This window comes from Alosa alosa, chromosome 8 (assembly GCF_017589495.1).
Source record: "Alosa alosa isolate M-15738 ecotype Scorff River chromosome 8, AALO_Geno_1.1, whole genome shotgun sequence".
Classification (NCBI taxonomy): domain Eukaryota; kingdom Metazoa; phylum Chordata; class Actinopteri; order Clupeiformes; family Clupeidae; genus Alosa; species Alosa alosa.
The window spans coordinates 11065816-11092474 of NC_063196.1; the positions used below are offsets into that span (position 1 = coordinate 11065816).

Here is a 26659-nt window from a genome sequence, read left to right on the forward strand (position 1 = left end):
ATGTTCCTTTCAACCCAATTCTCCCCTACTCAGGAAAACAAAGAAGCCAAGACCGTTTCTTATGCGACACCATTTTCTCAAAGCACATGAATATGCCTTCATACCATACCCTACCTAGTAAAAGGCCAACAACCCTGATTATACTTGTCTGATGCCATCTTAGTCAATTACAGATGGGGAATCACATACACACACATTTTAGGTGTTTTACCTTAAATTTACAACATGTTAAACTCTCAAAGGAGACAGGGCTATGGATATACCTGCGTATTTTCTATTCCTTAAACAACCATGTGATACCCAATCCACATTCTGTGTGATTCTTTGGACAACTTGAATACTTATAAATAATATTACCATGGCATACACATACAGTGATTGGAATGTGCAGACGCTAGATCCGTTTATTCATAGCAATCTAGACTAAAGATCATCAATTTGGGAGTTTTGGCACATAGGAGGGCTCCGAATAAATGAACTGATTTTCTCTTTAACAGGGATGTTACATTCTGACGCCTGTTTTAGATCGAACTTCAACTTCACAGATTACTCACTTATCCACTCATTATCTTGAAATAGCAACCAAATGTGAAGAAATATCCATTATAACATTATGCCAGAATCACCTATGCTTTGTGTAGCCCAGATATTTACTAAAGTCAGCATATAACCCAGCTAGCTTTGGACCCTGTTCAGACCACACTCTGTTGTAATACCACTTTAACCTCAATGCAATGCAGCTCAAGTCAATAGTGAGTGAGCCATAATTTTACACATAACACCATTAAAGGTACAATTAACAATTGTTAGTTTGGCTGACCAGCCAGTCAAATTACATCTCTACATTCTGTGGCCCAAGCACCATGTTGATTAGTGCACGTGACATGTCATAGAGAGCTAATGGACTATGAATAAAAAATGCTGCTGCATTTCACTTGGGTGTATTGCATTACAGTTGCGAACGTCACTTTTGAATTTAAATCCCCTTCTTACCATTATCTGAGAATGCCTTAGAGCCTTTCATATAGCCTAGCTCATAGCCTAATCCAGCTAAACAGACATAAGGTAAATTTTTATTCAAGAGCAGAACAGAATAAAAAAAGATCAGTAAGAACAAAAAATAAATATCTACTATTACTACTACTAAATATTTACTCATACTGTATGTTGAAAGCAAAAGGTGTAGAGTTTTTGGTGGTAGACACTGAATTGTGCAGATATAAAATAATACTGATGGAATAAAAATCCTTCATGTTCATGCCTTCGCTGTTTAAGAGAATTACATTTTTAGAAATTTGAAGACACTACAGTAACTTCAACGCCAGCTGCACAGACACAGACACACACTCGCACGGATGCACATAGTGATAGCCCTAAAGTAAAATGTGGCGACCATACAACAGCTGGAAGTCCTGCTGTTCTCAACGTGGTGCTTTGTCATAAATATAGGAGTTGAGGTTGCTGATTTGAATGGATCAGAAGGTTTATTGTCCTTTCTTTTAGGTTTTGAGGTAGCTGAATTGTTAAGCATGCAGTTCACCTGATTTTGTAAAGTAAGGAACCAAAAAAAATATATATAACTAATTTTGCACTACCAACAAGGACAGGTGACAATGACTGAAGATGAAATATTCCCTTGGCATAGACTTACCAAGGGAATAGGAATATACAAATCTAATACAACGCTTTTAAGAGAGAACCTGTGACCAAATGACCACAAATATAAAAGCAATCTGGAAAACAACCAAAACTGGAATGCTTAAACCACAATAAAGCAGTGGGTAACTTCCAGTCCCACCTTTACATTTTTATGCAAGGGTGACAAAAAAGAAACATAGTCACGACTCATAGATTAGTGTTAATGAAGTGTCAAAAATTGTGTTATAAACAGACTGTGGTGTGATTTGACAGGTGTTGAATTGGTCATTCTGTTTCACAATGCTTGTGGCCTCAGATGTGAGACAGACATGCTCCTAGTTTTCTCTCTCCACTTGACATATGAGAGAATGAGACAGGTCTGGGTAAAACTTTACTTGAGTGCTGCTTCATAAGACAATCATATCATGACATGCAGTAACGTCTACAGTTACTGCAATAAATGGTTATAAGTTATGATTGAAGGAACCATATGTAAGATTGTGGCCAAAACTGGTACTGCAATCACTTTCAAAATACTGAAGAGCGGTGTATCCCCTCCCCCTTCCCCCTGACTCGAGGTTGCCAACCCAGATGCTGAAACACTACTGACTTTGTGATTAGTAGATAGGTGGAGGGTGGCGCATCAGGCCAAAACACAACATCAACATCAGTTGAGGGCTGCAACTTCACTTTTTAAATGACAATATCCTGGCCGGACTACTGTTGTCAGTGATATAAGTATTTGAAATGAACATGATTTCTTAATGTCTAGTGACATATCAGGGCCATTTTATGATTAATTGAAATATTTTTCTTACATACGGTTCCTTTAAGTAAAATGAGCAGAATATCCAGACTTCCATAAACTTTTTCATATTGCACTGCCTTGGGTCCAGCTGTGTGATGTGTGCACCGCTTTGACATTTATTTTTTAAATCAAACCTCTTATCAGGTAACAGCTCCCACTGCTCCTCCTAACCATAGTATTATGTGTCTGCTGTCACATTCATTGGCGCCTTATGCAGGGGCTTACCTGGGCTTCAGCCCAGGGGCCTCGACCAATGAGGGGCCTCCTAATAATAATAATGATAATCAATAATATTAAACGGCCGTGTCCGTATTCGCGGCGTCAGTCATAGCCTACTCTGGAGCTAGCCTAATTGAGCACATTGCACTGCTCTACAATGACATCCATGCAGAGGCCCCCTTTGTCATCTCTTCTAAAGTGTAACAAAATGTAACAAAACTTAATATATTCCAATGGGTGTGTAGAGGAGCTAGAGGAGAGGCTGAAACTGAATGACAAACTTACAAACTCTGGAGATAACGTGGGTTGGATTGAAGCAACGATAAACGAATGACGTGGATTCCTGTAACTGTCCATGAAAACAGAAGGCATAGCAGGTAAATATCGTAGCAAATAGCCTGGCAAATTTCACTTGTCTCACTGGAGTGAACGCAGAACATGGGTTGTTGCGCAAAGAAATGAATTAGTGATTAGCATCTCCCTTCACCAAAAGCTAACCCATTCGCACAAATAATAGCCTATGTTATGTTTTCTCCATTGTTAACGTGAGATATGTCTCCATGTAGGGTAGTATAGTGATAATGCATAAGGTAGCCAATGTTCATGTCACATGAGCCAGCTGCTTGTTCTGTAGGCTAAACGTATTTATGTCCCTCCCAAGCTGCGTTAAAATGGTGTGTTAAGTGGGGTGGGGTGGGGGGGGCTTAAAAACATATAGCCCAGGGCCCTCAGGTGGTATTAAGGCGCCCCTGGTCACATTCATGTCATTTTGATGACAATATGGTACTATGTGCTATGACTGCTTTGTAACGGCTGTGACAATTATCTATGAGGTTAGCCCAACACTGTCACTGGACATCAACTACCATGATTGCTAATGACGGGAAGAGCAACGCTATTCACAATAATGGCTGTGTCAGTTTCATGAAGCAGGGTTCAAGGAAAGTCTTACCCAGTTTTGTCAATATGAGTCAGGCAGCTACTCAAGGTGATACTCAGCAGAATATAGTGAATGCTTGCAAACAACAATACACAAGAACAGTACCAAAAGTATTATTTGCTTGTTGAAAGCTAAGCTTGTCGTCATTTATTGTAGTTGCTGTGGTATTATTGATTCATATTAGAATAGTTTCATGCCTTTGTTTTTTTTCTTTTTGCCCCAACAACCTTGTGATTAGTAGTGTCTCTACTTTGAGATGCCACTAGTCCTCAATTGGCGCTAATCTGAATAGGTAGTGTAGAGCATTTTAAAAACTTCTACAACTTTTTTTTGTTGACTTTTTACATATTGGATAATCAAAAACATTATATCATCCACCTGATAAATAAGAGTAGAAATGTAGTTGTTTTGTGATTCTTTTAGAGAGGTCACCAAAGATCTGAAGCGAAACAAAAAGTAGCTATAATTTTCTATGATGATGTTTGCTTATTCTGCCAAGCATTACTCAAAAAGTCTCTCTTCTTTTCCTTTTGTGTGTTGACTGTTGTCTCTCTTTCTCTCTCTCTTAAGCCCCTGGTCTGTTGTTGAAAGCTGTGGAAAAACTATTTTCACAGATATCCTGAAAAAAAAGAACCCACATTATCCAGGACATCTGTTCCAGTCAACATTTTAAGCATTTTTTTTAATCCTCTCTCAGACAGGAACCGCATTCTTACACTAACTTTGTGAGTGTCTTTCATTGCACTCAGTCTCAGACACACAACAGCAACCTCACCCTAAATTATAGTCACAGTTGCGAGTTTCAGAGAGATGAATTGGCATGACATTCATTTTTCCCCTTGAATTCAAACGAGGCCTCTGTCAGGATGTGACAAGTGGCAAGGATGGTTGCCTTTGAAAGCTGCAGAGCTCATGAGTTTGTGCACCTCTTTTTTTTTTTATAGCTTTTCAGATGTTTACCTGGACTGAGAGAAAGAATACAAACTCCCCTTGTGGAAAAGATCATTTGGAAAACTTTCCATAGCAGTACTTTTTTTTTTGTCACCCTCTCCTCTATTCTCCACCTCTGCCTCCCTAGCCCTGGGCTTTAGTCATGATCTATCGTCTGGGGCACCAGCTGTAATACTGCCCCCCCACCTCAATAAATAAACACTATTGGTATTCCAGAGTCAGCCGCGTCTCCATCTGCTCCGTTGTCCCGAGGTCCTTGTCGTCCATGCGGGGCCTTGGCTGTGGAGGTTTGGCGTCATTGCACACCAGGTAGACGGTGTTCTCGATGGCCTTGTTGCTGTCCATGTCTGGGTTGCAGGCGTTGGACCATCTGTACGGACAACACAGCTGTTTGACTTGGGTCTTGAAGGTCTTGCTGAAGATGTAATAGATGAGGGGGTTGTAGACAGTGGAGGTCTTGGCGAACAGGCAGGGCAACATGCTCACCAGTGGCGGGATGGAGGTGCTGTCGCTGTACACTGACCACAGACTCACCATGCCGTAGGGCGTCCAGCTACCCAGGAAACCCATGCTGATGAAGATGGCGATCTGTGAAAGAAGGAACACCATTAGACATCACCTTACATCACGTTGCATCACACTGATTGGTAATGAACGAACTACAGGGACTTGTACCAAGGCGTTCTTACTAAGAGCGACTTACAGTGACCTGCAGTTACTACAGGAGCCGTCTCTGTGGAGCATCTCAGGGTTAAATGCCTTGCTCAGGGGCACCATGTTGGCAACCATGGCTGTGTCATACTGTGTGTAGCTTTGGAGCATCTGTTTGATGTAGTCAAATATAAATATAAGACAATCGGGACCCTAATTTAAATGATGGGCAACATGTAAAGTCTGTCAAAAAGCAAAGTTTTTGTGCATGGAAATTTTGTCTGCAAATTAAACCCTACACAATGTCGAGGAGGTGACGTTCGCCAGGGGACCTTTAGGGGACGTCGCCAGGACTTTATTTTGTTTACTGGGTGTCAAACAGAGGAAATTAACTTTTAGAAATTACATGGTCCAGCGGTTTGCCTACTGAAGTGCTGGGGATTTAAAGGTTTGTAGGGGAGAAACACACACACATTTAAAGAGGGGATGTTTGGCCTCTTTTCCACAATAAGTTTCCACAATTAGTTTAAGGTCTTAATAAAACACCTGTGTCATTCCTTGGTCAAAATACCAAAGGGATGAAGCACCAGAGCACACACACACGTACGTACGTACACACTGTATATACCTTGTCACCCGTACGGTATGTGTCAGTTCAAAAATCTGTCCTGGTCTGAAGCAGGTAACAGTTTCCCCATGCAAATGCTGTGATGAAATAGCATAGCTTATTTCTGCAGAGTATGCAGGTACAGCATGTCTGTTAATGGTCTCTGATAGCCTGATGGAAGGGGGCGACAACATAAGAAAAAGATGAGTGTGATGAGTTCCATCAAGAATTGTATTGCTCAAGTCAGCATGCTGTATGAATATTAATATCCTGCTCTTTGTACCAAGACAAATGCAATTCCAACAGTGACAAAGGACTTACTATTATTAAGAGAAATTTCTAAAACGGATTGTTCCGGTCTTTGATAATGATTGGCAGAATTGCATTCAAAGCCATTGGGTTTGTACACCTGACCCATTACATCCTATATTACACTTGATACAAAACTGTAAAATTATTCTCAATTAAATATAGGGTTGACATAATTTGTAAATCATAGCATTTTTTTTTCTTATTCACAAGCGTGTTTATAAAAGGCATTGTGACAGGTGTGTGTGTGTGTGTGTTATTGCTTCATGCCATGACATTTAAAAGCACTGAACATCATTGCTTTTGCCTTTGTTTCTGGGGCAGGGCACAAAGGCAGGGTGTGGGATGTCTAACAGTAGGACTGAGGTAGGCTCTGTGTGTGGAGAGGTGGTCGCCTCAGGAGGCAACAAGTACTCCGCTCCTCACGTTTACGTCATGTGTCATTGTGTCAATTAACCTCTCCCTATTCATTTCCAGGAGAGAGCTTTATGGTGAGAGATGCAACAATGCATTGGTTTTAACTGTGGTACCTTCAAGGGAACTGGAGGCAGATTGAAGACAGCTTTCTGTGTGTGCATGCGTCTATCTAGCACTTCAGTCTGAACTGAAACATACTTTGGTTCATGGTACATTACTTTCAGTAGCCGCGTTTACATGGACCTTTTTTCTTTCAATCAGATTGAAATGAATCTGACTAAAGATTTCAACCGAACTGTTTACATGAACACTATATGAACTGATTGGCATTTAATTAAGGCCTTTTGTTGCCCCCGTCCCAACTTTTTTGAGACGTGTTGCTGGCATAGTCAAATTTATCAACATTTGATATGTTGTCTATGTCCTTTTAGCAGCTAAATATGGATTTACGAGATTTTTAGATCACATTTTGTTTTTATGTACATCCCAACTTTTTTGGAATTGGGGTTGTAGATATATATAAAGGAAGATGATGTTTCTCACCAGTACAAGTCTTTTCTGCATCTTGACAGCGTTGGGCAGGTGGTTGAAGCTGTTGATGGACTTGAAGGTGACCCGCAGGCGCAAGGCGATGCCGGCGTAGCAGGTGATGATGACCACGGCGGGTGTGGCCAGGTTCATGGAGAACATGCTGATGACGAAGGAGAAGCCGTGGTCGATGTGGCGCATGTTGGCCCAGGACAGTGTGCAAGACAGGCCAAAGGGCTCAGGACCGTACTGGCCCCAGCCGGCGAAGGGGAAAACGGCCCAGAGCAGCGCGTACAGCCATGCCCCCACCACCAGCAGCTTAGCATTCCGCATGCTCACCCGCTCCTCTGGGGGGAACAGTTCAGTTCAGTTCAGTTCAGTTCAACTCAATTCAACTCAATTCAATTCAATTTAGATTGGCAAGTCAGATTGGACTCTTTTCCAAGCAGTATTGCTGCAAGCTCACCCACTCCTCTGGGGAGAACAATTCAATTAAATTCAAATCTATATCCAACCAATCTATAAACCAAGCAGCTGGTTCTCTACGATGGACAGAACAGTAATGTTGAATGAGAAGGAGCTGGGACACAGACCAACAGTAAACACAATGTCACTTTTCGGTAACACTTTATTTGAAGGGGTCTACATAAGGGTGACATGTAACCGTCATTACATTAATGACACATTATTGATGTTTATGACTGTTGTCATAATGTGTCATTCGGTTTTTGGAATGTCAAGTTGACATTGTTTGGGTGTCATCATTATGACAACTTGACATTAGCCAAGATGACATTATTTGACGGGTCTTTGTCATGACAACTTGACATTAGCCAAGAAAATGTAACCCGTTTACAATAGTCATGACGACTAATATAAATTGACATCATAAATACGACATTATAAATTGGTCATGAATACTTTTCTTGACCTCAACTACAGTGGTAATAGTTTTGACTTGTCATTAAGCTGTCACAAATAACTATTACACACCAAAATAGTTTCCTGACAGTGTCATGAATACTTACTTACCTTTGACCTAAAGTACAGTGAACCATCTGAGATGTTTCCTGAACATGTCATTAAGTGTCATTACACCATCATGTAGGTCCTATTTCTGTACATTTTACATTTCTGGAACATTGAGTCTAATTTCAACTATAATGACAACAAATACCATACTCAGTCATGACTTAAGAGTTTTTTTTCAGCAATGCATTTTGCAAAACCATAATACATGTTACCATGCCAGCTAACCTAACTGTGCATGTGAAACATGCATACAACTATTCATATACTAGTCTTTAAGCACCATTTCATTGCCATCATTTATGCAGCTTTTTCAAATCATGCACAAGTCTACCCAACACACCATTACGATGACGGATTCCTAACCAGTAGTGCCATTCAATCATTTTAAGGTGTGTTTTGAGGGACTGAGGGGTTCGATTCCCCCTGAGACGCCATATTTGTCTGTGTAAGGGGCACTTATTTTAATGTAAAGTGAAGTGCTGCCTTTCTAAGGAACTTTTCACAAGAGGAGTAGACAAATGAAAGTACCAAAATAGTTTACCCAGAACATATAGCCGGCATTTATTAAACATCAAATATCAAACAGTATGACCTTGTTTCTCTTTTCTGTCCTTTTAGTTGTGAAAATCAGTATTTCTCTTAGTTTTCAACCTTTTAAACACAAGTTGAGAAAAATATAAAGTAAAATGACCTCAGAGCTCTGATAAAATAACCCCAAAATAATAAACCAAAGTCCGTCTACCCGGGTAGTATGTTTTTTTTTTAAGTGGTGAGATCTCGCGCTTATCTGTAGGCTACGATGAAATGAAGAAATATTGAGTAGAAGCAGTTCATGTCGCAGGCAAGATTATCATTCGCGCCTCCTGCTTATTTGCTCTCTCAAATCATGCATCCAAACAAAAAAACAACCTGCATAGCAGGGCAACAATTCAATTCAATTACTCTCTCGATACATTTTAGCAGATCTGGAAATATAACTCATATTCATGAACTGTAGTAGCTTATTCTTATTTGTAATCTATACATTCACTACATAGCCTACGCAGCCAGCCAGAAGCAGATGGGCTCCCGCTATTAAGTCACGTTCTGCTCAAGGTTTCTTCCTGGAATATGGGAGTTTTTCCTCGCCACAGTTGCCATATGGCGTGCTTATGGGGGGTAAAGGGTTAAGGCTGCCAGTCTTATGACATGTTATTTTTCTATATTTTTGATATGTTGCTGAGTGGATCATAAACGGCCCCAGCAATGAAGAAAAGTGATTGATAATGACTGACTGACTATTATTGTGTTACATGCTTCAAATGTAAAGCACTTTGAGCTGATTAATGTAATGAAATTATTATTATTATTATTAATTTATAATGGTGTCATGACAGCCAATTGTTCAGGCTCACCACTTCACGAACCTAGAAGATGAGTCAGGCCAAACACAGTTATATGTCAATTTTGCATTTCTTTCTTGGCTAATGTCAAGTTGTCATGACAACGGTTTACATTTTCTTGGCTAATGTCAAGTTGTCATGACAGAGACACCCTCAAATAATGTCATCTTGCCTAATGTCAAGTTGTTATAATGATGACACCCAAACAATGTCATAAACATCAACACTATGTCATTAATGTGCATGACATGTGTCATGACATTCTTATGACGGTTACATGTCACCCTTGTGTAGACCCCTTCAAATTACAGATCTAAGATGTTTATCTATACCCCCTCTGTCAAGTCAATTAAATTCAGAAGTGTACTGTTGTTGATGGAAATAGATATTCCCAACGGAAGCATCTCTTGACAAATGGCAAGAAATTGGCAGAAGAGTCCGCTGTGCAACTGGGACACAAAATATTTGAAAAACACATAAATAATAATAACTATGCAGGCCGAGGCAAATTAATATGAGTTGATATGAGAAACATGCATTTCTCCTCTGAAAAATCAAAAGTACTGCCCTGCATATCATATGAAAAATCAGCATCAGCAATTTTTGTGGTAATGCAGAAGGCTTAACCTTGCCCCATGAGCTTACACAAGTCAAAGTCGCAAAGTCGCACTTCACACCAAGATGGACAATAAATACATAATAACATCTAAAACATAAATGCCTAAAAAAATAAAAACATCAATAAGCCAAATCTGCAGGGGTTAAAAGAACCCCTCATTTAAATCATTATAAGTTATTTAAATGGCCACTGGCAAAAATGAGCATATGGGGTGTATGCATGAATTTTTGCATAGTAGCCTTGTGCACAATCCCTGCAAAGCAGTTCATGACCCTGGCTAGAGACTTTGCCAAACATCATGATACAGTAGTTAAATAGCATGACACAGAGAGTTTGAACGTCAAATAGCATAACCATGACCTTTCAAAAAGGTCTTTAAATAAAGGGGCGTTCTCAAATAGGTCCTTAAAGGAAAACTCTGGTCTAAAAAACACCTGGGTCTATTTTTGGTTGATAATGATTGTAAATTTTGGAGACCAAAATGACATTAATCCAAGTAGTTTTCAGTACGCCGATCCATGCCTGGGCCTGTTTGAAGAGGTGGACTCGGGGCAGTTGGATGTATCTACAGTAGTATGATCGCAAACGTGCCTGAATACAGAATGTGAACTATTACGTGATAGACATGACTGTTCCATTCCACACCGTCTTTCAACTCGAGTGGTAAGACTACTTGGACAGGAGTGTAGTATATATACCTTGATATTCTCTTCAAATCAAAATGGGGTAATTTAACACGTACAGTGTTAAAATTAACTCTGAAAGTATTTTTGGGGGGGAATTCAACACTTCAAATTTTGTACACTTGTGATTTCCTACTCACTGGGTGACTGCAGGTTGGTGGACACGATGAATCGGACGACGGCCATCACTGTCAGCGTCGCCATGCTGGCTATTCCGAAGAAGAACCCCATGAAGCCGTAGTAGCGGCATGTGACGTCACCGCCGATCCAGTGATGGTTCCAGGCCGACGCTGCAGCCAGCGGGTACATCGTCACGGCCGCACCAAGGTCCGTCACAGCCAGGCTCACGCTCAGCAGCTCTGCCGGCTTCATGTGCTTGGAGCGCTTGCTGGCCATGATGAGCACCAGGAGGTTCCCTATGATGGACAGAACAGCTAATGCCAAAAACAGATGGACAGGGAGACAAGGATACAAGAGAGACGGAGAGCTTACTGGCACAGTTTGTGTTTTTCAATACAGTCACCTTTCCACATGGTAAGAACTGTTTATTTATGCCCTATCCATATCATCCCATTTTGCTAAACATATCACGAAAAGCTAATTGCAAATATAAGTCTTCTTTCATTAGAACGACTCCTGAACACAAATTTTAGTTGTAAACATTCCTTTTACTGCAAGCCAGATTGTTAGGTTTGACTTTAACCCTGCCAACTGTAAGGTTATACTTTAACACCTTGTGTGTGTTCAGTGATGCAAAAACATTTCATCTTAATCAGCATAAGCTCTCAGTTTGCCAAGCCAGCTCCCTATGATGGACAACACAGTTATGTTGAATGAGAGCGTGGGACAGAGACATGACAGTAAACCCAATGGCTGCAAAACATACATACATACAACACTTTATAGCTCTAAGAGACGATTATTAATACGCTGTCTGTTAATGTTTGTCACTTGTTTACAGTTTGAATAATCATGAAAACAGAGCTTGCAGATATGTACGCCTTCTCGTCATCATGTTGTCATCCTTGAACAATAAATCTCAGAAGTAAATATTTCACTTGAAGGGAGACTGTTGGTTAGGTTTGACCTCTACTTAGCCTTGCGTCTAGCTGAATGATGGGAAGATTTTTAACCAGCACAAAACGCTGCACCCTCAGTTTTCTACAGGCAACATACAAATAAAAGCCAGTTCATACACGTGTGCAGTACATTCCAACCGCAGCTGGGCTAAGAAAAGCCCACAATAAGAGAGGAAAGAACCGAGGTGACCTCCACGGCTGAAGATATTCTTTTTTTTCTCCTGTGTTCACATCCGATGTATTTCTTTATGTCGTCATGATTCTCAGTGGTGACGTTTGTGTTTGTTTATGTAAGCTACTCCTCCTTCCTTCATTTTTTCACTTGTTTAGTCGCTGTGACTGAACAGCTTCATAAAAAGAATGAAACACAAACAAAAGTGTAGAGGGACTGCTGGTTGACTACTTAAAAAATATCATCTCTCTCTTCTACAGCCCTTTTTCTTAAGTAAACTTCTTACAGGAATGACCTAAAAGATGCCTCTGTGTGTTTACCATTGTCCTTGTTATGCAAGTGCATGATGACAAACTCAACAACCCGTTACAGAACGCTACTGAGCTTAATATCTGATCCAAACAAATGTGGACATCCAAGAAACAGACAGTCATGCACTGAACCTAATTTCTGACACACAAAGATGTGGTCATTAGTTAACAGATCGTGCAAAATAGCCTCTGTGGGGTCTAAGGGGCAGAGTGCAGCTACATTCTCAATAAAGCACTGATTTGAAGAATCAATGTGCGTTTATGTGTAATTAACTTGTAATAAACTTGACTATGCTACACATAACTCTGTCAAATCAACAAGGTGACTGGGTGAACTTTACAGGGTATGCAGTGTAACGACCAAAGCTGTGACATGATGACAGTTAGCCAATAACCCACCGAATGCACCAAAAAAAGATGAATGCGTGCAATATAACCCAGTCAAGTCATCTTGTTCTAATTATGGAAAATTATGTGAATATAAAGCTGTAGTTAGGTGCACTCATGTCTACAGTCTGACATTAAAAGTGGAAAGGGCTCATCCCATGGATGAATAAGCATGTTAAGGAAAGACCTTCATTCATATAACTCTGGACATTCATTTTGAATGGTAACAAAGGCAGACTGCAAAAACAAACAACACACGCAAAAAAAAAAAACGAGGGGCCACTCCACAGGAGTCTGGAGATGAGCACAAGGACTTGAGGGGGCGACGGAAGCAGACAGGCAGACTGGTGGGAAAACAGCCCTCACATGGTTTGGAAACACCGAACCGAATACGATGGTGAGCACTGATAAGTACCCAGGATGAACAATGCCTGATTGAAATGGGTGCTCCGAAGTCACACCATCTATCTTAAAACCCTCTCAGGCTGAACAGCAAGCAGAGCAAAGTGAAATTACAATGGATTTATACAGAGTGCTTCTCTACTCCTCTGAGAAAGGTGAGCATCATTACTGATTGCCAGAGCGACTCGCTGAGCAAATTCAAATTGTGCTCTCGCGAGACCTCTGGGTTTCCAGGATAATCACTGCGAGTACAGTGTTGCCATAAAACAGAGAACAACACAGCACATTAAAGGTGGGGTAAGCAATTGTGCATGATGTTGCATTTTTTTATGTTTATATTAAAACTTCTTAGCAGACGATTTTGTCCAAAACAATTTAGTCTACATTATATTTCAACAAAGAAACAAACAAAAACACACCAGAGAGGTAGCACACCTCAGTATTCCCAGAGGAACTCCACACACGGTTTTGTTTTTGTTTGGGGGACAGGCCTCACTTTGTTTCTAGTTTTTGGAGCCTGGGCTGCCTACAGAGACCGGGTTTTCTTTTACAGTGTAATCATGGAGTGGATTGTGGAGATTATGAGGTGTTCGCTGAACGTGACAAGCTAGGCTACCTGTTGGAGACCTGGTTTCTGTTTGCCTTGAGTTTTTGGCGAATGTTTGTGAACACTCGCAAACAGTCTGAGAAGGTAGTTCTCCACGAACATACAGTGGAGCTGGACGTGGGCTGGACAAAGTTACGATGGAATGTTTACACCAAATTGTTCAAATGTAACTGTTCAGAGAAAACATGTTCACCATGAACAGTCGGCACTGTTTGCCAAATTTGAACACACCTCTGGTGTAGCCTCTTGGGTTCCGAGAGCTTTATAACCGGTCAGCACTCAACAGATCTTTTTCACAGCAGCCATTTTGACATGAAATAGTAGGACAAGCACATAATATGTTAGTTATTACATTAATGAAGTCTATTCAATTGAAGTGTGACAGAATCAGAACCCTAATTACAGTAATGTCATCAGCAACACCTGGGCCTGCTATATATTTTATGTCAAAATGTCTGCTGTGAAAAAGGTCTATTGCTTTTCCTGTAGGACTGGAAGTGTGAGTCAGTAATTGAAGTAAACTGAAATTTAATTTCCGAACTTGAAATTCAATTGGCAGAACTGGCAGAGGGGAAGAATTTTGCGAGTGTGAGGATCAAATACAGAACAAATTAATCACATTTTGTAATATTACATTCTTCACAACTTTTTTTCAATCAACTTTGTTTGAGCATGTGAGATGCTCACTTACACCACATGACCATGAAGTGACCACATTAGGCAGTCACCAGTTTTTGGGCCTGTTAACATTTGTTTTTAGAATGTGTCTAATGGCCTCCTTACACCAAACAACTTTGACAAGATTTGGGAAGGATTCTTAAAAGATTGGAGTCTTTCGAGTAAAGTTTGAATGGGGGGCATTAGTTAAAAGACTACAATCTCTCAAGAATCTTTCCCAAATCTTGTCAAAGTTGTTTGGTGTAAGGTGGCCAGTAGGTGATCCTATCACAAGTGGTCAGCCGAGACACATCACGGTTTACAAAATGTATTCAAGGTGCTTAGCTAAAGACATTGCTGAACTCCCATTGTCTGGGACGCATCAAAATGCTTTAGCATTTATACTACAAACGATAAGCGTCTTAGTGATTGTTTACACGTGTATTTAGAACTGACAATGTGTGATGGGATCACCCAAGATGCCTTTTTAAAAACAAATGGAAACAGGGTCTTTGGCACATCTGACCAGATGACCCATTGAGACCCACCCGACAAGACTTGTATTCCGGAACAGTCGTTTCAAGTTTCAAGAGTCATTTTATTATACTTGTGTAAGAAAAGTTAAAAATCATGGTATAATAATTGTAAATGCTGTTTATGTTGTGTGGATGTTGTAACATCTGTGTGTATGTACTGTATGTGTATGTGTGTGTGTGTGTGTGTGTGTGTGTGTGTGTGTGTGAGTGAGTGAGTGAGTGAGTGTGTGTGTGAGAGAGAGAGAGAGAGTGTGTGTGCATGAGAAAGAGAGAGAGTGTGTGTGTGATTAAGCTTGTGTGTGTGATCACAGACAGACAGATGACAGGCCCTCATTGTCCATGGTTCATCAGCCTGCTTTCCTGGTGAAAAAAAATAACGGTTCCTGTCTAAGCCCCACGTGAAATGAAGAATGGAATCCTCTCCACTTCATTTCTAATCAAATGCAGGTCCAATTTACTTAAATCTTACATTCCAATATGCAATTGGTTTCTGTATTTTCAGATGTAGAGAGGAAAGGTGTTAAATTCCTTGTGCTATAGGTAGGCTCTCCTTCACAGTTCAACATGTGCAGCCAGTAGCCTGAATACCCAACCAAAGCTGCAAAGACATTAAGGGCACACAGTGTGGACAGACGTCTGCCCAGGTCATATACTATAGCTCTGGTCTTTGCCATTCAAACACGAGATCTCAGTGTGTAATTGACTTTTATACTGTACGTCGACATAAACACCATCCAATAATAATCATAAGATGCACTTCACATAATCAGTTTGACATGAATCTGAGACGGACGGACAAACCACAGTGAAAGCTTGACCTCCTGGTGAAGGTGATGAAGCAGCCTTTGTGAGCAATAACAAGGCTTTTTTTAGCACTTGTGTTGATGCAGGTTCTATAGCAGAGCCAGTAGCCTGAATATACTTTTACAGAGCCCAACATTTCTAAAAGCAGCACTAAAAATAAGAAGCTGACGACAGAAAGAGAAAAAAAGAAACATCTAGGTATGGCTGTCCTGTGATGATATAGGGAGAGAGATTTTGTGTTCTGATAAGATAAGCCGTTTGCTCTTTTTCTCTCTGCCTCTTCTTGCCTTTTGTCCATTATCAAACTGTCAGACACTGCTAAGCTACAGATATCCAGCCTTCGAGTCCACACACACTACCAGACTTTGGGGTCATATGGTAGTGCTTTCCCTCGATATGGGTCAGGTATATGCAGCTGACTTGGGTACAAACAAAGGGTCTGATTGTGAAACACTTTGCGAAACCATCTTTCCATCTTTTTATGGTGTATGGGATGTTTCATGCAAGAAGAGAGAGAGACAGAACACATCTTCTTCCTCCTATTCTTATTACTATTGTTCACTTTATTACTGTGATGATCTTAACCTTTGGGAATACTGTATCCATTCACAGTAATAAAGCAAGTTGAATTTGAATTTGACAGAGAAAGACACCATCAGAGAAAGATACAGACAGACACAGAGGATCTTATCTTATGCCCCGGCACATTGTGGCGCCAGGCAACATGTAGTTTGTGTCCAAAGCTCATCTTCCCGTCTGGTATGCACTACGCATAGGCCTATTGTTTAAATAGCAAATCAACTTGTGCAAACAGGGTGGTCAAGACAAGGAGTAGCCAGGCACCTAGATCACACATTGCTCGTTCGTTTGTTTTACAGTTTTTACTCTTTTGTTTTTCAAAATCCAGCGCGAAATTAAACACTAAACAGCAACGATAGTCTGTAGAGCAGCGGTCCCCAACCACCGGGCCGGGCCGTAGCCTACGACAAGAGTTTAAATGCATGCAAACTAAATAAACTCAATTTAATTTGCAATAATACCCACTGACGATGGTGAGCCAGATACCTCAAAGGAAAAGAAGGGGTCATTCAATACGAAATATGTCATATTTAAAATATGGTTTCGCAGAGACCGGTGACTCGCATGCACCAAGTCCTTTATGTGTGGTATTTGGCGATAAGTTGTCAAACGAAGCAATGAAACCATCAAAGCTAATTCGACATCTAGAGTCCAAGCATCCTACACTTAAAGACAAACACCTTGAGTTCTTTGAGCGTAATAAGAAACGCGAGCAAGAAGTCAGGGCTCTACACTAACATTTTTTTCCAGGAACACTTGTGCGCCCAAGTTAAACAATTTAGGAGCACAGACAAAAATCTGGAGGCACAGTCAGTTCTGTACTTAACTTACACATAATGTAACTTTACACTGCAGCCAACAGTTAAAGAACATCAGTGCATACTTTATTATCTTCGGTCTATTTTTCTACATTTTGTTCATGTAAAATAATATAATGCATTGCCATATTTGCATATAGCCTGAAGTAGGCTATCCTGTCAAATGTAGGTCCCTAGGCCAATTTATTTATTTGTGAATCCACCTGTAGCTAATCCTAATATGCCCATGGGTGACCTCTGACTGCATACTGCCCAATACTAGGCCTACTACTAAAACCGTGAATTTTCTCTTCCACAAAACCTAATCAGTCTAATCAGTGATATTTATATCTATTTGAAATATCTGCATTGATGGGGGCAGTTGTCAAATGGTAGGCCTATGCATACTTTCGTTTTGCACTTCAGCTTGTATTCGGTGTAAAACAAACAAGCATGCATGGATGCCTGGAGTTGTCTGTAGCGTTCTCTTTGAAGAAAACGGAGACTATTATGGCAACTTTTGTGACTGTTCGCTACAGCTATATTTTGCATATTGCACCCAATACATCAACTGGGCTAAAATGCATGTTACCTTCTCTCATTGCATTCTCAGAATCTTATCCTGTTCCTCATATATCCGATGAATTCGGTGGATTGAAGAAATTAGTTCTAGCCTACTTGGTATCTTGGCTGGCTAGTCTAACTTTTTCTGCGCATCCTTGAATTTGATAGAAGCAACTAGCGAGTCACAACGCGAAAACTGCTAACGTTGATGGGAGGTGTAGTTTTTATGCTATATTGGCGACGTGATTTTATGGTTCGCACCAGTAATGTTTTGCGATGTTGCGGTGTATTTTGTAGGCAAACATTGACTTGGCTAGAAGTCATTCGCACCAGTGCGCCTAAATATTTTTTTGCACTCGCACGCAATTATTTTTACTCGCATGTGCGAGTGAAATGGGCGCACTGTAGAGCCCTGCAGAAGGACAAAAAACTAGTGCGTAAAGCAACCACATCGGTGAACGTGGCTGCGCTAAAAGCCTCATAGTGGCTAGTCGGATTGCTAAATCTAAGAAGCCCTTTACTATTGGGGAAGAGTTAATTCTGCCTGCTGGTAAAGGCATGTGCAATGAACTCCTTGGGGAGGCTGCAGCTAAAAAAGCTCAGGTACCGCTTTCTGCAAGCACTGTCCATAGGCGAATTGATGATATGTCAGAGGATATTGAGGCACAGTTGTTAGAGAGGGTGAATGGGTCACCGTGGTACGCTATCCAAGTTGGTTGGTTGCAGGTCACTGGCCAGAGTGTTTGAGTTGCGAGAGCCGCTGCAGAGATTTCTTACAGAAAATAAGTCACCGTTAGCTGCATCTTTTAGTGATGAGGGCTGAGTGTCAAAACTCGCTTACCTGTGTGACATATTCGGGTTGCTTAATGACCTCAACCTGTCACTGCAGGGGAGACTGACGACTGTCTTTAAACTGGCAGATAAAGTCGCTGCATTTAAAGCCAAGCTTGATTTGTGGGTACGACGAGTGGATCGGGGTGTATTTGATATGTTCCAAACAGTAGTGGGGGTTTTGGGAGAGACTGAGGCAGGGCCCTTTCTCTCGCAGCTGGTGCGCGATCACCTTGTTGCGCTTTCAAATGAGTTTGAGCGTTACTTCCCATCCTCCAAAGATCCACGGCAAACCAATGAGTGGGTCCGCAACCCATTTGTCAATATCCCGAATAGTCCTAACTTGTCAGCGCAGGAGGAAGAGCAGTTGATCGAAATTGCAAATGACGGTGGTCTTAAGAGTGTGTAGGCTATGAGGAAACCTCTCTGGCGGGTTTTTGGATGAAAACCAAAGCAGAATATCCCGAGAGAGCCGTAAAAGCGCTGAAAACGTTGCTACCATTTCCCAACACGTAGGCCTATCGATGCGAGTCCAGGTTTTCGGCAATTACTGCAACTAAGACCAAATTGCGCAATCGACTGGACATTTCAAACACACTGAGGGTGTCACTGTCTTCCATAACCCCCAGATGGAACCTTCTTGTTGCAGGGAAACAAGCACAGGGCTCCCACTGATTATATTCGTAATGCACGTTTAGTTCCCATGTTTTGTTAGCATATTTTGTTAAGCATGTTCACACATGATAGATGTAGCTTCAAGTTGTTCAATTTTCATAGTTCATATTGTTCAATTTTCACTTCTTCAAGTTCACGTTTTTCACATTTTTAAGAGTTCGTTACCTTCACTGTTCATACATAACTGGAGCTAGTTCTTTTCAAGTAATGCATGCACGGAACATGGAACCCCCAACCCCCCCACCGGTCCGTGTTGTATTTGGCTGCTGTGTTTGACTGAAATGTAGACTTTTTTTTTTTATTTCAATACAGAATATGAAACAAACCTCAGTTTAGATAATCATATTCACACATTTTTTTGCCTAATTGACAACCATGACCATGATAACTGATAATATAAAATTAATGTGCACCTTGAGAATATGACAAAAAATCTTTCAGAATGCTTTCCATTCTTGAACTGCATCGAATCGAATCGCATCGAATCGTACTGAATCGTTTTTTATGAACATGTATCTTTTCTTGTATCGAATCGTGCCCATGTATCTAGATGCGAATCGTATCGTCTTTTACATGAGAGATTCACACCCCTAGTATGTATGTATGTATGTATGTATATATGTATGTATGTATGTATGTATATATGTATGTATGTATGTATGCATGCATGTATGTATGTATGTATGTATATATGTATGTATATCACATGGATCCTTCTAAAGGATCAGCGCTTAATACCTTACTGTATATACTGTACAGCTTTAAAGGTGGTGGTGACATTTTCATTTAACCTACATCAATGCCCACAGAATGTGTTTTAAACACAGACTGAAGAGTTCTTGATGCAGGCAAATGTCAGTCACTGATCTTTCACAATTTGGTTAACGTCCAGCATGACTTATAAATTACTCTTATGTCATGTTAGTCTGAATTGGCTTTTAATGTCGACATTTTTCATGTAATCAACACACGTCAGACATTCCTAAAAGGGAAATTCAGTCTTTTTAAACGTGGTAGTTCCAGTCCTTGTGGCTACCACATAGTGTGATATGACATAATGGAAAAACCTGGATGCAGCAGGCCCTGGATTTATTATAAACATTTCTAAATGTGTTATGTCACATAATATGTTTTATCAATATAAACAAATGAACAATAACAAACTCATATGAAGTACTACTAAACATATGCTTGTATGAAAAGTGTTGTGAAAAACATATGTGATTTGAGTAATTGATATCATGCATCTGTGGTGGTGAAATCATCATTAAGACATTAAGACATTTATAAATGAAGGTCATCTGCAGAGCTTTTATCAGGTTCTGCTATCTGGCTTACAACTTCACCGTCTCTTAGTTGAGAAGACCCCAAACTCTCTTCTTTTCTTGACCCATTGTTGCGTCTTGAATGCAATATTGATACGCAAACTGTAGGTTTGGCTACATGCATACATAACCTGCAAACCACAGATCAAACTAGATGTACCACATAGCGGTACAAAATATGACTGCCGCTCAGTCCTGTACATCCGTTCCGCGAAAATAAATCACACTTCAATTTGTCTCCATCTTGAAACTTTTGTGTATGCTTGTTTGGCATGCCTGAGTGTGTGTGTGCGGCTGCACAGAAAGTAGCCTAGTGGTGCTGAAAAGGTGAATAGATTATAGAATAGCCAAAGAAGATGTAGCATTGTAATAAAACCTTTAAAATCTCTAAACAATCACAAGTAGGGCAGTTCATCACAGTTCATCCATTGCAACTGGATTGATGAAAGGTCACTTACACCTGTAGGCTACATTGTATTTGGGAAAAGTAATGCACAAATTAAGTAAAAGTAATCTGAAACGAAATGCTGTTTTACATCTAACCAGTGGTGCAAATAACTGACATGTCCAAATGGGCCTTGATGAAATGCGTCGCTAGACTGTTCATACACATTTTAACGGGCCAAAGTTAATTGAAGAGCTGTTGTCCATTATTGTTCGTGCAAATATAGGCTGATTCATGTTCCCTTGCATTGTGTAACTGAGGTCCATGGCTAGTCTGGCTTTCACCAGACCTCAATCTTTTAAGAAATCAAAAAATAAATAGCGGGCAGATCAGGCTGGGTTCACCCAGCCTAGTAGCCTAGAAATCTAGACGCACTCTAGCGGCGGCAAATTAATTTGCTCAGCCTGTACGTCTAGTATCAAACCATAGGGATTTCTATTGGCTGACGCCGTGGACTTCATCCAATCACAGCGCTCTATGTTGTTAGAGAGTCTTAAGGCGGGCTTAACAGGATAACGACAGTCCTGTGACGGTGAACAACAAGGAAGGTGGCTATGGCTAACGGAGAGCGGTTGTTTGAATCAGCGTTGGCGTCAACTTTGGAGGAGTTGGACTTGTGCTTTTCTTTGAAAGTTGAGCAACACAATGCACTTAAGTAATTCCTTTCAAGAAGGATGTATTTGCCCGTTTGCCGATCGGATACGGATATGGTCATTAGGCTGGCCTATTGCATGCCTAGGCAGTTTGAAAGACAATTCTCTGCCCGCACCTTGGATTAAGCGAGGTAAATGGTTCGATTCCAGACTATACATTTCAATGATATAGGATGGCCCGCCAGGCTACCAGCCTAGTCCATAGGCAACCTATATTGTTTAATTTTCCGATTGAGATATCCACGCTCTGGCTATTCTAAATGCAAAAATGCATCAGGGAGTTATGACAAAACTGTAACTAACAAACTAGATCCTAATAGAAAGCTGCAGGTAGGCCTATTTACAACATAAATTGTCAATAGGCTATGCTGGCGACACAAATAAAATCTCCTTTGGAAACCAATGGCTTACGCCTTACAGTGTCAAGCGGACTTAAATTGCCATATCGTGGCGAAAAGTTGTAATAAAATTCACGCAGCTCCATGAGTCAAGGAAAGCGCGAATGAAGTAGCCACTTCTAAATGGGACCCACTACACAGTAGTGCAGCCATAATGAAATGAAGGTGTCATTGTTTGGATACTTCACACACACATGCTTTTTTAATTTCACAGACTACAACTACCAAGCTGGAATCAAAGCACATCGATTCCCCTCTCACACCCTGCACGCACTTAAAACAAATAAACAGGCGTCTCAGTCTCACTCACGCATGTATAGGCAAAACTGTATCAGATCGGTGTAACGTTGGTAAATCTTCCATTGCACAGAATGATTTTTGTAGCACGTGCAACAAAAAACAGTCGAAAGATACAATTACAGTGCTGCTATCAATTTGCTTGGTATAACCGCATTTATAGTTTTCTACAAATGCAATCAATCAAATTGGCCTCCCATCACTCAACCAACGCTAACGGTAACATTACCTAGGTCCTTATTGATATTATAAGATTAACGTACCTGCAGTAAAAACCAAGCATGTCCGATAAACATCCTCAGATTTATTTCGGCTTCAAGAAGAAATGGGAATTACATTTCATGTGAACATCGTCCTATCCTTATTAGACGTTCTCTGCGGTAAACTACAGTCCTTGTAGGAAGCGCCCATTGTTTTTTCCAACCCACTTTTAACTTCCAACAAAATTACGTCTCACTGCAACGATCGCCATCTAGTGGACAAACGCGACTACTTATCGCCAATACTGGAAATGCAGCCATGATGATGATGATGATGAATATTTATTTTGGCTTTCTTTTAATCCTACTGAATTTGTAATTATGTATCGGCCGTTCTAATACCGATAGTATGTGGGTGCCTGTGTGTGTGTGCATGTGTATATGTGTGCACCGCCATCTACAGGTCATACACATAAAATGTGGTGCAGTTCTGAACATCTTAACTGAAGATAGGGGCGATTAAAGCAGAATAATATAGCATTTTCATTTTTTACCGGGGTGCAAATCACAAATGAGTGATTATGGGCCCAGGTTGATGTGGGCCCTTGAGACCAACATACCATAAAAGATTCTTCATCCTCAGTGCCACGGTTCAGGTAGTTATTTACGAAAAACTGCTTTTTTTGCGGTTCGGGGGGCCCAGCACGGGGGGGAGTGGCCCCCGGGGACGAAACAAATTTTTTCCGTAAAAGTCTAGTTGGGATACATACCCACCAAATTTCATGTGCACCGGTGTTTCGGCATCCCGGGTATCGTTGACCAAAAATTCAAGAAGTAGATGACGGGGAAAAAAAAAAGAAAAAAAAACTTTGACAATCATTATATGACCGCTTCGCTAGCGGCGGTCATAATTATAACGTTACATCAGAGAAAGTCAAAAAGTCAGCGTGAGAAAAGGCATGTAAGGTAGCATGACATCTGTCAATTGTGTGTGTCTCACGGTAAATGTGTGAGACTTGAGAGCCCTGCGATCGATCGATATCCTCTGGGCGGTCCCTTTCTATACCCATTATAGGAGGCCAAAGACTTGTTTGGTTACAAACAAGCAGATGAACTCACAGAGGGCATTTTTATCATTGCCCCATCCCTGTACAGAGCGGACTATTCCAATTCTACGCTCCTTAGCCTGTGATCTGCAGATAGAGCTTCTGGCACACGCATGTGATGCTCCACCCAACCTTTCCTCCACTTTTTGGTTGGTGCACCCTAGTAGTACTGACTTGTACCGACAAGACAGTGTATTTAATATAGCGAGAGTAAAGTTGCCACATTGTATGTTACTTATACAGGGCCATGCTCTATGATTTGGTTCCAAAACGTATACGTTTCTGAAGAGCAATATCATAACCATTTCAAGTGGCACATATTGCAGCTGTCTTGTCTGTTGTCACAAAAATACCTTCCAGTTTCTAATATTGGTCAGAATCATTTATGCCTATATTGTCCAGCTGGATCGTCTCCTGATAACATTTCCCATCAGATAGCTGCTGTTGCCCATATGCAGTGATCCTGATCTGATTTGTCAGCCAACACTGCAATGTCACTGCATGGCAGACTGCCCACACAGTGACCAAAACAACACCAGGAGGGGGTTTTGACATTCCTGCCCCTTCCCCCCAACCTTAATACAGCCATTGATGTTCATGAAAATTGTGTGCGTGGTGTGTGTGAGAGAGTGGTGGGGGGGGGGGTTGTGTGTGTGTGTGTTTGTGTGTGTTTGTGTGTGTGTGTGTGAGAGAAAGAGTTCACATGTGTGTGATCAAACAACAGGCTTTCATAGTCCATTGTCATTCAGCCTGATTGCCTGCATGAGAGCTGTTACTGAGTCTGTAGCCTTGAGACTGATACCGCTTGCCAGACAGCAGCAGCTGAAATGCTCTGTGGCTGGAGTGATGGGGGTTATACGTAATTCTACTCCGGCCTTTACTGATGCATCTATGAATGGAGGGGAGCCCACATCCTCTGATGCCCTGGGATGTCCACACGACTCACTGCAGCGCCCAGCGCTTGTTCATATCACTGTGGTCCAGAGAAAAAAGAAGCTTTGACTAAAATGTTTGTACAAATTAAAGGGACAAACAAAACAAACAGCAGTCTTCTTGTCACACCTTTTGGTAAGCACACAGGTTGAGAGCTCTCCTTACATAAACTGGTGGGTCGGGATCTATTGGACCTGTATTTTAACAGACTTTATAGCCAAAGTCAGTCATGGACACAGACAATGTTTATGTGAAAGGTCATGTTAGACATAATTTTAGCGGTAGGCTAAACACAAGTAGGCTGCGACCCTGAATATTTGAAGTAGGCTAGGATATCACTTAAATTGAGGACAAAATATGACAGAAACCCCTGTGTGTGGTGTGCAGTGAATTGCTGGCACATGAGAGCATGAAACCATCAAAACTAAAATGCCACGTGGAAACAATTTGGCACTTGTCAAAGTCAAACCTGACATCAGGAGTTGAAGACTTAAAAAATGTAATGCCAAACATCCGCATGTTCCAAACACGTAGGTCTACAGGCTATGTGTGTCTTATGTAGCTCACTATATCCGTTGGCTTGAACACTAATAATGTATGTGTCGCGACTTTATGAACATGGGAAATGGTGGGTCACAAAACCAGACCAGTTAAGAACCACTATTAGATGAATTAACAATGCCGGTAAAATTAGCTAAATCTGAGGTTTGCCGCTGCGGCTTGTATAAGGTATAGCCTAGTGGACGAACACGCAGGTAACTGTAAATAGCATGATAATACCGTAGCAAAGCATTGTCTGTGTTCGTTTGACTGGTAGTAAAGGTGAAAACATGTGCTTAGACTTGTAGGTCATTACAGTTAGGCACGCTCTCTCTCTCTCTCTCTCTCTCTCACATACACACACACACACACACACACGTTTGTGCGCGTTTCCTCTCACGCTGTCAGATATATTTATTTTAAGGTTGATGCAGAGGTTAGAGTTTACATCCAAGGTAACAGGGTGCACGATGTGAAATTAATAAAAAACGGTCACAAAACAGTCTGAAAATTTCATGTTTGAGTCGCATAAAAATGTGTAACTGCACTCTTCTGCGTTCAGGGAAATGTCATCTGTCCCATCGTTTTCTAAACGCGACACCTTTGGTTATTACTTTACGCACTGCTCCATGGACTGGCCTTTGATGATATGGCATGGTACCCTAGAGTCAGTTGCGACTAAATGGACACAGTTCTCAGCTTAATGATTCACATTTTCTGTCCACAACTAATGCCGCATCGATAGCCTGACGATATTTGTCAAAGCCTGATAACATAATTGCAATGGCAGGCTGCATTTTGGTGGGACGACTGCCACCCCCGTGTCAAAGCTATTTTACACAATTTGCCTGTCACCTTGCCACGAAAGGTGAACGTTTTTGCTGATATATGAAGGTGTGAAGGTTTAACCACTTTTAGCACACCCTCCATTTGTCCTAGTTTGTCTACATTTGTTACTGCTTACATGGGCTAGTAATAACAACAAAATGTGAATTCACAATTTGTATTCTATAGGCCTACAGTAAACTCTAATCAGAGTAGGATATTGAACTAAAATCAGGTCATGACAAATACCTTAAATATGTAACTATGAACACAAATTAATAACATGTTATCAATGTCAACCGATGCAAAGATCAGAGCGCAAAATAAAAGACCAAGCATATTAAGAAACACTGCATGAGCCTACATCTATCTCAGCTCAGCCCAATTGACCATGGAATTTGGCTCATCAGTGTTCAAAAGTAACCTCGCTATATAATGACTAATTATAGGCTACAACTTTGTTTTATGCCTCAATATTTTAATAACTAACTGAATTCGCATCGCACTTACCAATGACAAGTAGATACGCGCCAACTCCGACATCCACAGCATGTGACAGTTTTGACGAGTAGACATCCATTTGAAAAAAAAAAACTTTTATATTGGACAGTTCCTACAATATCCAAACGCAACGATGAAGTTCGCAAAAGTCGTTTCCCAATGGCTGTCGACTTTGTCACATTAGCAGAAGCGGAGAGAAGAAACATACAAAACACCAAAGCGCACCGAAGCTCCGAGGCGCACCTCTCGTA

At 40.9% G+C, this 26659-nt stretch overlaps 1 protein-coding gene across 1 annotated transcript; it reads right to left on the reverse strand.

Moving 5' to 3' along the window:
- Positions 1-4714: 4714 nt before the first annotated feature.
- On the reverse strand, positions 4715-26438 carry opn8b (opsin 8, group member b). Its single transcript, XM_048250807.1, has 4 exons — positions 26418-26438; positions 10925-11218; positions 7084-7415; positions 4715-5144 (listed from the first exon to the last, which is right to left on the reverse strand). Exons 2-4 carry the CDS (start codon positions 11178-11180, stop codon positions 4758-4760), a joined length of 975 nt encoding a protein of 324 aa, XP_048106764.1. The 5' UTR covers positions 11181-11218; positions 26418-26438; the 3' UTR covers positions 4715-4757.
- Between the last annotated feature and the right edge of the window lie 221 nt (positions 26439-26659).

Coding starts and splice junctions, on each gene's coding strand:
- opn8b (XM_048250807.1), bottom strand. CDS start 11,180: ATGGCCAGCAAGCGCTCCAAGCACATGAAGCCGGCAGAGCTGCTGAGC. Junction 7,416..10,924: donor CACCAACCTGCAGTCACCCA/GTGAGTAGGAAA, acceptor TGTTCCCCCCAG/AGGAGCGGGTGAGCATGCGG. Junction 5,145..7,083: donor TGCAGAAAAGACTTGTACTG/GTGAGAAACATC, acceptor CTTCTTTCACAG/ATCGCCATCTTCATCAGCAT.